We start from the raw sequence: 14,426 nt of genomic DNA on the forward strand, positions 1-14,426 counted from the left end.
GCATGGAAATATTTGTATACATGTGTACCATTCATCCGATATAAATAAATTGAATCATCATCGACGTGTTTTATTAAACATGTGTTAATTATCGGTAAGTATTGTCAAGTGTCATGTAGAACGACAGCCTATGGAAAACAAAACCAATGCAACAATGTCATTGGTCAGGAAGCGATGGGGTAGTGAGGGCAACACAATAAAGATGATGATGATTATGCGACTATCGACCGCTTACTCATAGATATTGTGCGTATTTATTAAACATTATTATAATTATAATTATACCAAATTATGCGACTATCGACCGCTAACTCATAGATAGTGTGCGTATTTATTGACCTGGCGTGGCGGAAGTAACCTCTGACTTATGCAAGTTATGGTTATTACAAAATACGACCAACGGGGAGGTTATTATACATTATTTATCCCGTTAATGTTTGGTAACTGTTTGGTTACCGTTGGGAATTTCCTACACAGTTAGCGCTGGACGGTTGTGATACTCCGCCCCGCATGAATAAATACTCATAATATGCTGAATAATTTTAATTTTAAAAGGGTAACAATTGAATCTTCTTCAAATTTGTATATAATCTTTTTCAATGGCTTAAATACTTGAAACTTCTATGCGTTTTTTTTCCATTCTGATATTTTTTATTCATTTTGGCCTGAATTAAAAAAAGATTTTAAACATGTATTATGAATAAATCAGAAGGAAAAGCGGCTCAATAGACAAGTGTTTTGATTGGCTGTTCAGAAAATGTGTACGTCGAAGTACAAACAAGTATGTCGAAGTACAAATTGTACTTTGACGTACAAACATTTACTTTGAAGTGTATTTTATATTTGTATGTCGACGTACAATTGTTGTACTTCGACGTACATTTCTCATTTTACCTAGTAGGTCTTCTTGACTTTCAACCCAAATGGTACGCCATAGTATGTCTTTAGGGTTATCTAAAGAATGCTCCCACTTATATGGCGTACCATTTGGTTCGAAAGTCAACAAGACCTACTAGGTAAAAAGAGAAATGTACGTCGACGTACAATATGTACGTCGACGTACAAAAATTGTACTTCGGCGTACAAATATGAAATACACTTCGACGTATATATTTGTACGTCGAAGTACAATTTGTACTTCGACGTACATTTTTGTACGTTGACGTACAAATTTTCTGAACAGCCAATCAAAAGAATCGTCTCTTGAGCCGCTTTTACTGCAGATTTATTCATAATAAATGTGTCAAATCTCTTTTTTAATTGAGGACGAAATGAATGAAAATATCAAAATTGCAAAAAAAAAAGAACTAAACATAAGTATCTACTTGACTGTATTTATTCTAAAATCGGTTTAAGTAATAAATATTATACACTTTATTAGACAGCCGGCCGATGTCTGATCTATATGTCATAACTTGACGCTCAAAAGGATAAGATAAGGATCACCACAGCAGGTTGCTAATACACATTGTAGACTTCCGCTCTTTTATTGTGGTAACACGATTGTTTAGAAAGCATAGGCCAAATAATATGGAATCAAATAGTGAAATAAAAATCGTATAAAGAGTCTGAAAATAGCGAAGTAAATGTTTAACATGCGGATCAAAACAACAGATGTAAGGGGTCTTCTGATTGGATAACACTCAAGGGTCGGTAAAAATTGTACGTTGAAGTACAATTTTGTACGTCGAAGTACAAAATAATGTACGTCGACGTACATATTGTACGTCGACGTACATTTCTCTTTTTACCTAGTAGGTCTTGTTGACTTTTGACCCAATTGGTACGTCATACACTTAAGGGATCAATACAGAGACCTCCCAGTGACTAAGCACGTTAGCAGACACCCCATCCATTATACCACAGCCACCGAACCAGCTTTAAATTCCTGTTGCTAGGAAACAAAAAAAAAAAGATGCTAGATCTTTAAGCTAGGAACATATAACTCGTTTTAAGATTGGTTTTTAAGATGCATTATTTAATTATTGCAACAATTATAAAAATTTAACACAATCATGTCCATATATTTATAAAAAATACATGGTTATCAAAAAAAAACTTAAAAAGCTTTTTCCCGTAAATTAGGTAGCCCCTATAATCATACGGGCAAAAGCCCGCGAAGCGGGCGTTGACCGTTCATACATATGGAAATTTTGACATAAAATTACATAAGAATACCACATAGGGATGGGTCTCAAAAAAATTTGCCACTCGACATATATTTTCGCGATGCTATTTATGACCTTGAACAAATCAAAAACACTTTGACATATGCTAAATCACATGTAAATACATACCTCAGGAAAAATTATATCAATGACATCATAATTGTGTAGCGAATCGCACTTAATATTCTCGCATTATTTGTTTTTCTTCGCAACCGTTCCAGAATTAAGTCATTACTCAATTATCTCCCCTGAATAATCTTCAGTGTGTATAGGCCGAAGACTGGTTCCTTACATATAGTGACAGTCTTTACCAAACACAATTTTCGTGAACATAACCCGTCTTAAATATATTGCCGAATCTCAGATTACTGTCGAATTTATTTGCTTTGATCTTTTCAATATCTTATTGTTATTATTATCCTGAAAAATCACAAACGCTTGTTAAAAAAAATATTTGTTTTAAGCATTATAGTTGGCATCTCTATTCTTCCAGTATTCTCACGGTATTTCAATAACGACACCCTACTGTTTATATGTCAGAATTCGTGACGCATTTTCCATTCGCTCTCAGAAACAAGTTTTACGTGTGATCATGAGAAATATTCTGGTAAGTTGTCGTTGTTATCCATCAGAAACACATTTATTCACAAAATTTTAAAGATATTCCGATCTAACTTTTTAGTCTTTTAGCTTAAATTTTAAACTTATTTACACCTCGTCTGCTCGCACTTTACCGATATCCCGAAAGGTTACATATCACTATCATATGTTTAGGCCTAACACCACAAAATCCGATACCGTTGGATTTTCGTATCATAATCTTTCGTAAAAAATCTTTCAGATTCGAAATCAACAAAATACATTTATAAATTGTCTGCATTATTGCTTAAATTTTAAAATATGTGTTGGTTTTCCGTTTTTAGAAGCTGTTCTGCCAAGGCAAGAGCTGGGCATCACACAAGCCATTCTATCCAGCAAAACTGACAGTTTTGGTTTACAGAAATCAACAAAGGAGGAATTCCTGAACTATCAAAATTTCCAAGCTATACATACAGTTATTATCTGTGGTGATCATTATTGGTTCTGTTGGTTTACTTGGATGGAACATCATCATGTGTGAACTTTTATAGAACTTTGAAAAGTCTATATCTGTCTATCTATAAACAAAAATCAGCTATGCTGTAATAAGATCAGATGTGCAAACAATGTCAAAGGGTTGTTAAATTAACAATTTGAAGGCAATTATGCTGAAAAAATATGAAAGTGCCCATGCAAATTTAGTCTGTATATCGACAAGTGTCTGCCAATAAATGTGAAACTAGTAATACAAAACTTACCACAAGTATGTAAAAGCACTAAGTACCTGTTGTGATCATTTTTAGTAAGATAGTGTAATTCTAAACAGTAGCAAATAGCTTGTTTAGTAAACGCATAATGCAATTAATATGATTTCCTTTCTATTGTGTAATTAATAAATTGGTTGTTACTTGTTAATCCATGATAAATGTTTTATGGCTAGTACAAAACCAGCATTGTTAATTTTTAAAAGGTAATAAAATAACACCACTTTGTAATTTCATATACGTAAATATTCTTGTACTGTAGGCTGATGACAGTGTTTTAGTATTACTTATTTTGTAACTATTATTTTAAGTGCAAATAAATTATGTGAAGTGTTTTGTATCTCCACACAATACCACATACCTTTTTATATATGTACTGTGTTATGTGTTATTTGAAAGTTTAAATAAAATAATATGGATGATATAACATGACGCATTCTAATATTTGCTTTCAAATTGTAACTATAGAGCTAAGTGTTTGGAGTTTAGACTGTGATTTAAGAATTGCTACAAAATGGCTAGTTTTTTAGTGGCGACAAAATTTTAACTATTCAACAATCGTTTGCGAAAGAAAATTAGAAACCTGCAAGATACCTGTATTTATTAAATATTTAAATTGTGAAACAAGTATGTTGTTATGCTGTTACACATAATTATACATTGATAATAAATAAGAAGACAATTAGCGTTGTTAACATTTCCCAACAATAGAAATCATTCTTCTGATGAAGTCAGTGGTATACAGACGAAAGCTCCATGCATGGCTTTCAATACGAAGTGTGTGTTATTTGACAGTCTCAAACTTATTGGATTAAAGAAAAAGCCTGTCAAATTTGTCAATCAAAATTGATTTGACACATCACATGATTTTGATTATGTTAAATCAGTGTACTGTATGCTAAATGCAACTGCTTTAGCAAGCTGTCAAGTTGTATTGAGACATTTGATGAAACAAACTGTTTCCTGGGTAGGACCAGTACTAAGTGTCTGTATGACGTACCATTACGACGTCGAAAGTCTACAAGACCTACTAGGTAAAACGAGAAATGTACTTCGACGTACAATTTTCACCGACCCTTGAGTGTTAGCCAATCAAAAGAAATCTTACATCTTTTGCTTTTAGAGATATTTGACTTTGACATTATTATTATTATTATTATTATTATTATTATTATTATTATTATTATTTATACCAAATTATGCGACTATCGACTATTTACTCATAGATATTGTGCGTATTTATTAAACATTATTATTATTATAATTTATACCAAATTATGCGACTATCGACCGCTAACTCGTAGATATTGTGCGTATTTATTGACCTGGCGTGGCGGAATTAACCTCTGACTTATGCAAGTTATGGTTATCACAAAATACGACCAACGGGGAGGTTATTATACATTATTTATGATGTTAATTTTTGGTAACTGTTTGGTTACCGTTGGGAATTTCCTACACAGTAATGCGCTGGACGGTCGTGATACTCCGCCCGCATGATCAATAAATACTCACAATATGCTGAATAATTTTAATTTTAAAAAGGTAACAATTGAATCTTCTTCAAATTTGTATATAATCTATTTCAATGCATTAAATCTATAGGTCTTTGATTAAATACTTGAAACTTCTATGGGTTTTTTTGCCATTCTGATATTTTTATTCATTTTGTCCTCAACTAAAAAAGAGATTTTAAATATTTATTATGAATAAATCTGAAGGAAAAGTGGCTCAAGAGACACGTTTTTTGATTGGCTGTTCAGAAAATGTGTACGTCGAAGTACAAACATGTATGTCGAAGTACAAACATGTATGTCGAAGTACAAATTTTACTTTGACGTACAAGTATATACTTCGAAGTGTATTTTATGTGTGTATGTCGACGTACAATAATTGTACTTCGACGTACATTTCTCTTTTTACCTTGTAGGTCTTCTTCACTTTCAACCCAAAGGGTACGCCATAGTATATCTTTAGGGTTATCTTAAGAATGCACCCACTTAAGGGATCAATACAGAGACCTCCCAGTGACTAAGCCAGTTAGCAGACACCCAATCCACTATACCACAGCCACCGAATCAGCTTTAAATTCCTGTGGCTGTAAAAAAAATATATAAGATGCTAGGAACATGTAACTCGTTTTAAGATTGATTTTTTGGATGCATTACTTAATTATCGCAACAATTATAATATTTTGAACACAATCATGTCCATATATTTATTAAAAATACATGGTTATCAAAAACTTTAATAGCTTTTGCCCGTAAATTAGGTAGCACCTATAATCATATTATTAGAACATGTTATTCGTCACAGCGTGAGTATTAATATACTACTTCCTGTTGACCGGAGATAGGAAAATGTATTCGACCCTGCTTTATTTGGCCAATGTTTGCAACAGAGGCAGGATAAATAAATATATATATATATATTTCGATTCTGTGAACAAATGTAAGTATGCTATGAATTATTGATTTATTTCCCCGTCACATGCATATTTAATTTTTGAATACGCAAATTAGTGGTTTCTATCCCAACTGCCCAAAGTTCTCCGCATTTCGCGTCATCAAAATGGCCGACAGAAATCATCATTTTCTCGTCGAGAGAAATGCTCAATAACACGAACAGCGATTGAAATCCAAGTAATTTACTGCCTTCATTTTACCAAATTATTAGTCGTTTTTCGTTTTGCATGCTTTTCTTTCAGGTGCATTGCAGTGCGTTGACGGAAAGTGTCTGCACAATTCGCCCCACGTGAATCGCCATTACAAATAACATTTTCACACGATAACCAAAGCCGCTTTCAACACTCCGCGAGGATCATCAAAGCAGATCAAGGCCGTGTTGGAAATAATGTTTAAAAAATATACAATTGATTAAAAAAACATTATTGATTATTTACTCCAGATCAATTTTAATTTCAGTGTTCACTTTTCAATGTTGACTTTCGTCTTTATAGAATTATTGAGGTTTCGTCACACTGCAATTTCATCAGTATTTCACACTATATTTGCAGTATGAAACAAGAAATGAGCAGGAATATATATAGCATACACTGTAAATTTGTGAGTTAAAATGATAAATCCCGAGCTCCAACAATGAATCAAACCTGTAACCTTCAAACTAGTAGTCAGACACTCTTACTAGTCTATAGCCATCCTTGCTGTAGAGCTAGCCCAAAAAGTAGCAAGGCTCTTAGAAGTGACCTTATTTCATGACAGACTAATATTTAGACACTGTAGCTCCCTTGATTGCCTCTTCTGTTCAATGTAAAAACAACAAAATGATTGTTTAAACATATTTATTTTAGCTTGATTGCATAGAAAGCCAATGTCTTTCTTGAAATGCTTTCGAGTCCATTACCTGTGACTAGAAACAATACTTGGTGTCTATGTGGGGGATCTGGAGAGGGCTCCCAAGGATCGAATTGAACCCGGACACCATATCCATTATGCCATGGCATGGCGACCTCATTGTAACCACGGTGGTGCTGCAACAATATACCGGTATATATCGCAATCAGCATATTGTATTGCGATACGATTTGCATCATACCGGTACGAAAATTCTACACAAATTCATCCACATTTCGTCCAGAAAAGCCATCCGAAATAATGATATAAAGGTAAACAAAACAAATCGGTGTGTAGTAAACATAAATTGTTACGTAATAAAAGCATTCTAAAAAGTCTATTATACAGAGTAGCGTTGTTACATGGGAGTCCCCAAGATCTGCTATTGCATGCTATACTGTTAAATTTAAGATGAAGCTTATGGAAATACGAAACAAACTCAATTTATTACATAATAAATATGTAAATTCATGTTATTATAAACAGAAGTAATAATGATAAAAAAAATACGTAACATCATTCTGATAAGTTACACGACCGGCTTTTAAACATGCACAATTCTCTTTCGGGTTATTATTCTTGTCGGCTTTTATAATAGTTCTCAAAATGGCAGATGAAACGAACGCAGAGTTTGACTTTGTAGACATTTCTAAGGGAAAAAGTGTTGTTTAGGCATATTTTAGTCTTAAAAAGAAGACAGAAACAAATTAGATCGAGGAAGGGGTAGGATATTGTAAGCGGTTTAAGGATAGGATATAACTAGAACCTAAACATACAATACAAAGGTTATGTTCATGTAATTAAGTTGGTTTTGGTGATTAGCTGGCGAGTTATAATTCTGGTACAAGTAAGCAATATATTGCAATACAGGTTTTTGAACTGACAATATATTGCAATACGGTTTTTGGCATATTGTTGCAGCACTATGTAATGCAGATTTGTTTTACATGCATTTCAATACATTGTTAATTTAGACTAAATAAAAGTTGTTTGACTCAACTAAAAAGAATATATGTTGAATTATCAGTGATTGTTGCTTTTATTTGTTACAGCCTGTGCCATTTGAATTGGGAAAATTAGCGCGATAAACCATGAAATTGGGAAAAATAGTGCGATAAACCATGAAATTGGGAAAAATTAAGCATTATAAATATGATTATAAGTAACAGGATTAAAATTGTTTTTTAGTGCATGCTCAGGGATTTTTCTAGCCATTTTGGGAAAAGGAGTCAGGTAAAATTGGGATGGTTTTAATTGATAAAAGTGGCAAATTTGGGAATTATTTATGGACAAAAAGGACTAAATTAAAGTTCTATATTTTGTAGGATGGTTAAATAAAAAGTTGAGATCTAGAGTTAAGAAATCGTAAGTCATAAGAGACTTCTTTCTAAAAAAAAAAAATAATTTTTGTGCGTGGAAGTTTGGGCTTTTTTGGGAAATTTTGGTCAGCTTTTTGGGGAAAAACATTGATTTTTGCGATTGGGAAGCAGCCGAGAATCGGCAGTAATTTTTAGAAAAAAATCACTGATTATAAAAAATGTATGACAAATTATAATTCACTAATAATTATATAACTTCCAATATAAATTTAATTGTTATTTTTTTTTGTTATTTGTCTTTTTCATTGATAATTGTTAGTTTTTGACAATTTTAGAAACGTACAATTTGTATATGTCAGACTTCCTTGCGAGCAAATAGTTAAGTCTAATTTTGTCCGCCAACAACTATAGTTGCTCTGATCTTAATGATTCTTGGAATTTACTGATGTTGCAGTGTGATACAATGACAGTGGTTACGGAACCTCCATTCCTCCATAAAAAAAAGTATAATGAAACTGTAGTGTGGCAAAATCTCAATCACCCAAATTCAAATATACCTAGTCTGCCGAAAATGAGATCCTATTTTTAATGATAAATTATGGTAAAATATGAGAGGCATTTGTGGTTAAAAAACCACTTTGTCTTACAAATATGTGCAAACATTATGAAACAATGTGTTCTGGGAGAATGAATACAGACGTTGTTATTTAGATTTGTGGTCAACATTTTGTATGTTCCATGTTTGTTTCATTTTCTAGTTCACCAAGGCACAAAGTTCAGTTGAATAAGTTAATGTTGGCCAAGTTTTCAAGCTTGGAGGTGAGTTTACATGAAGATGAAAAATATGATTGCTTTAATACATGAGAAGATTATTTGCAGGGAATTACATACATACTATTTTGAACAATCTTTTGTCATTATTACTGATTGTGGTTGAGCACAACTTTCTATGTCAGTGGTTGAGCTTAACAGCATTTTTGCTTTACATAGAGTTGATATTGTGAAAAAGCACCATTGCAATCCAATTTTTTTACAATTTTCCAAATCGAAAATCAGACTTTCCGTAATCAGAGTACCTGGGGAAAACCTCATCTGTGCGGTATAGTAACCACCTACCAAGCTCACATGCACCAAGCTGGGATTGAACCAGGTTTCTTAAGTGAGGAGCACTTACTAACCATTGCGCTAACCGGACATCAAGTATGAGATGATGACCAGAAGTTTATATAAACATGTATATCAACTGATTTTCATCAATGCTACTAAAATTTCAGCAGTGTAAACAATAAATTTTCTCATTTTTTATGCTCTCCGAATTTTTTTTGGGGGGAGCATATAGTCGCCGCTTCGTCTGTCCGTGCGTGTGTCCGTCCGTGCACTATTTTTGTCCGGGCTATTCTGAGCAACTAATGACCGGAATTCAATGAAACTTTATGGGAAGCTTCACTACCAAGAGATGTGCATATTATCAGCCAGTTCTGGTTGGATGATTTTTCACAGAGTTATGGCCCTTTGAATTTTTTTATAAACTCTACATATAGTGCAACTCTTGTCTCCCCAACTACTGACTGGAATTCAATGATATTTTATGGGAGGCTTAACTACATTGAGGAGATGCGCATGTTATTTGTGGGTTCTGGTTAGATGATGTATTTAGAGAGTTATGGCCCTTTGAAATTTTTAAGTTGCTAAACCATCCATCGTATTATTTTGTCCAAAGTTATGCCCCTCAAGACGTTTCCTTTTATCTGAATATATAGTGCAATATTGTGACAAAAAAACCTTTTATGGAGCATCACCCGTCTCCGACGGTTTCTTGTCTGTAAATGCTTGCCTCAACTTGATTTTTACCAGCCAGTAATTGATTTTTGATAGCAGATTTAAACTGTACAGCTGATTGCAATCAATGACATTACAACATAATATATTATAATGAAGTCTTTTTTTGCAAATTGAAATTCAGGATGAATTTTCTGAAAGTAACAGGTATAGTATTAAAATAATTTTAATTCGTCTTGTTTTTCATTACATTGAAGACTCTGAGTTAAACATTTATTGTGCACACTGATTTTCAGACATTTGACAACTTAATACTAGACCATGGGTACAATGACGCGCGTATTGGCTCTGTATCGGCTGAGAAATCTTGGAGTACAGAGGCCTCATGCATGGCCAAGTTAATGCTTTCAGACTGACATTTTGGTATGAATCCATTTAAAATTATGACACAAAACAACCATGATGATGGTAGAATAAATGAGCCACGGCTAAATTTCTGTCATGTATTATAATTTGATATACCCAGAACGTAATAATATATATCAGATAAATCAATTGTATATAATAAAAAGGATTAATTTTTTGGTCCAAAATTTTTGTGAATTGTCCCCAAATCTTTTAAGGTTTAGGAATAGTGAACAAAGTATGTTGATATTAAAACTTTCATGGAAGTGCACTCAAAACATCTTAGTTTCACACCTTCAATACATGTATATAATCATGTGAAAATAATACATGTTCTACAATGGCTGTTGTGATTTCCCAGCTACAAATTGTATTTACATGTAGTCAGGGAAATAGTTGATACAAAATGTATTAATTTAAACTGATGTTTCAATAATCTAATTGCCTGGTTATATTTGCAAGTATACTTTTATGTAATTTTTCTTTAATTTAGTATATTTATATGGGTATATCAAGTCGTGAGTGGGTCTTACTGGTGGATTGGAAAGCGGGTATGCATAATTGTGCTATCCTCAGCAGTTTCTGTATTACACATTACAAACGAGTTCAATTGTTTCTAAAAATAGGTCTTTGGGGCTGTTTCTGAACTTCTTTGGTGCTCTGCTGTTTGGTGTTTAAAGATGCAGCATATATAGGTAAGGTAGGTCAGGTAAGACACTGCAACAAGGTTGAACACTGAATGGCATTGTATTGGTGAATTACTGATGAAATGATTGAATAATTTATATTAGAACAGTTTTACTGTTTCTTTGTTTATGTGTTCCTATCTAGAAAAAAGTATACAATGTTCAGTTATTGTGAATAAAATTAAATACACTCGATTGTTGAAGAAAATGGTATCTCTCTTTGTGCCATTGTTGAACTTACTAGTTAAAGTAATGCTAGTTTATGCTTACAGTCATGTAAGTTGTTTTTAATCTTATAATGTTTGACAAGAATAAAGTCAGAATAAACAGAACTACAAGAGTACCACAATGGTCTACAAAGCATGTTCTCAACAGCATTTGTGTATCCCATATGAAGGATAATGCCCTTTGTGATCACATTAGGATTAACCCTTTGCATGCTGGGAAATTTGTCTTCTGCTAAAATGTCGTCTGCTGAATTTCTAAAATTAGCATTTTCTTCGATTTTTATTTCAAAGAATACTATCAGAATAGAAAACAGTTTGGATCCTGATGAGACGCCACGTTCTGTGGCGTCTCATCTGGATCCAAACTGTTTGCAAAGGCCTTTAAAATTCCGTTCCCGCACTGAAAGGGTTAAATAGACACTTCCTTTGGAAAACACTTCAGTAATGCTTGATATCATCAATACTTGCATGAAGATGATAATATCAGAAATCATTGCATTGCTGATACTGATGGTGTGTTTCGAAAGCCAGAGTTGATTTAAATACTGTCTTCAAGCCAGTATTTAATCAAAGAGGGTTTTGTAACAATTAATCTAATGATTTTGCGATTTTTACATATTGAAATTTGTATGAATAATAAAACTGCTACTCTATGTAGAATTATTGCTGCATCTAGACACTAGCAGGATTGAAGCTACAAGTTGATCACAAACTATGTAAAATATCCGTCGGACTAAATGGTGGGGTCTTATAATTTACATTTGTTCACATTTAACTACATGGGCAATTTACCTTTGTAGTTTGTTTCATTTTGCAGGCTTGTACAATGTTTGTTTTTAGACTTTCTCCTAGGCCAAAGATGTCAGTGTACCCAAGGATGGCTGTGGAACAGAGTGACCTAGTATTGAATAAGTCGTGTGTTACAAACTGCATTGATGTGATGATCATATTTTAATTCTATATTAGAAAAATAGCTTTTACAATTGTATCAGATATCTCTATATTGTCAAAACCTCCTTAACCATATTAAATCTGATGAAATTGTGTTATTTGCAGTGGTTGACTAAAAGTGACTGATAATTAAATTTAAAGGAACACATCATTTGGCTTCCAAATCAGTTGAAACATGATTGTACATGTTTGAATTAATTGTGATGCTGCATTAGTAACACTCTAAAACAATTTCTGTGGAACATGGATGCTAATTTCTCATTTTCTGATGTTGCACACACTGCAGTCAAATTGACATTGAAATAGATAATGACTAAGTAATCTTAGAATTCCTACCTGAAGCGAGCATTAGCTTCCTCATAACAAAAAGAAGTTGCAATTCTTAGCAGCAACAGGAGGTTAAATTGAATGAAAACACATATCTGAGATATGAAATGGTTCAGCTTATATACAGTTACAATATAAAGCTCAACTCTCAATTGTGGCATTTTGTCATTGGATTATATAACTCCCTGCATTCGCTAAGTTTTTCTACTTTCAGATAAATTGAAGTAGCAGTCCTAGGTGTCAAGGCAGAATGAGTGACGACGCCATGGATGTAGATGAGACGGGTTCCATGGAAATTGAGTCAGGTGGAGGAGATGGGCAGGCTTGGGAAAATAAACCTTCGGGTATGTGTTAGCATTAGCTGGGAAAACAAACCTTTGGGTATGTGTTAGCTTAAGCTGGGAAAACAAACCTTTGGGTATGTGTTAGTATAAGCTGGGAAAACAAACCTTTGGGTATGTGTTAGTATAAGCTGGGAAAACAAACCTTTGGGTATGTGTTAGTATAAGCTGGGAAAACAAACCTTTGGGTATGTGTTAGTATAAGCTGGGAAAACAAACCTTTGGGTATGTGTTAGTATAAGCTGGGAAAACAAACCTTTGGGTATGTGTTAGTATAAGCTGGGAAAACAAACCTTTGGGTATGTGTTAGTATAAGCTGGGAAAATAAACAGTTGGGTATGTGTTAGGCTTAGGAAAACAAATCTTTGGGTATGTGCTACTCTGAGTTAGAAATAAGAATGGATAACCTGGATAGAATAATCTTGAAAGACACAGGCCTTTTCCTGGACCATATACGGGTAAACAGATCCAAAAGCTCAATGGCAGAAAAAATCCCATTTTGAAAAATACTCACTCATCAATTGATTTTTATGCCCCCGAAGGAGTGATCGCACTGTCCGTCTGTCTGTCCTTCCGTCACCCTTTTGCGTTTAGGTTTCGAAAAATGCTCATAACTTCAATATCGATTCAGATGTAACCATCATATTTTGTATGCATGTGTATATGGACAAGGCCTTTCCATACACACACAAATTTTGACCTTGAACTTTGGGTTGGCGTTAAAGTTTCCATATCTGCGTTTAGGTTTTGAAAAAAATGTTTTTCGGGGGGGGGGCATATGTCTTCCGATGGAGACAGCTCTTGTTTTTTTAAGCCCCCGAATGAGGGTATATAGTGATCGGACTGCCCGTCACACTTTGCGTTTAGATTTCGGAAAATGCTCATAACTTCTATGTCTCTTTAGATAGCAATTTCATATTTGGCATGCATGTGTATATGGACAAGGCCTTTCCATACGCACACAAATTTTGACCCCTGTGACCTTGACCTTGAACTTAGGGTCCACGTTTAGGTTTCGAAATCTGCGTTTAGGTTTCGAAAAAAGCTCATAACTTCTATGTCCCTTGAGCTATAACCTTCATATTTGGTATGCATGTGTATAGGGACACAGAAGCCTTTCAATACACTTAAACATTTTGACCCCTGTGACATTGACCTTGAACTTGGGATCAGCGTTTAGGTTTCTAAATCTGCGTTAAGGTTTCGAAAAATGCTCATAACTTCTATGTCCCTTGAGATATAACCTTCATATTTGGTATGCATGTGTATATGGACAAGGCCTTTCCATACGCACACAATTTTTTACCCCTGTGACCTTGATCTTGAACTTAGGGTCCGCGTTAAGGTTTTGAAATCTGCGTTTAGATTTCGAAACATGCTCATAACTTCTATGTTCCTTGAGATATAACCTTCATATTTGGTATGCATGTGTATATGGACAAGGCCTTTCCATACGCACATCAAATTTTACCCCTGTGACCTTGACCTTGAACTTAGAGACCACGTTAAGGTTTCGAAATCTGCATT

General features: G+C 33.9%; 1 protein-coding gene and 1 long non-coding RNA gene across 2 annotated transcripts in view; both read left to right on the forward strand.

Annotated features, from left to right (window-relative positions):
* The first annotated feature begins 6,071 nt into the window (after positions 1 to 6,071).
* Positions 6,072 to 10,479, forward strand: LOC127848082 (uncharacterized). The gene is made up of 3 exons (XR_008034346.1): positions 6,072 to 6,153; positions 8,942 to 9,002; positions 10,259 to 10,479. It is a non-coding gene; the product is annotated as an uncharacterized LOC127848082 (long non-coding RNA).
* A 525-nt stretch (positions 10,480 to 11,004) lies between these two features.
* LOC127849129 (uncharacterized) overlaps positions 11,005 to 14,426 on the forward strand; it is a 75,976-nt gene continuing 72,554 nt past the window's right edge. The window contains exons 1-2 of the mRNA XM_052381850.1: positions 11,005 to 11,062; positions 12,773 to 12,902. Coding sequence (XP_052237810.1) covers positions 12,809 to 12,902 — 94 coding nt within the window. The 5' untranslated portion in view covers positions 11,005 to 11,062; positions 12,773 to 12,808. The remainder of the gene's footprint in view (positions 11,063 to 12,772; positions 12,903 to 14,426) is intronic.

Source organism: Dreissena polymorpha, chromosome 10, assembly GCF_020536995.1.
Source record: "Dreissena polymorpha isolate Duluth1 chromosome 10, UMN_Dpol_1.0, whole genome shotgun sequence".
In the NCBI taxonomy this organism is placed as follows: Eukaryota; Metazoa; Mollusca; class Bivalvia; order Myida; family Dreissenidae; genus Dreissena; species Dreissena polymorpha.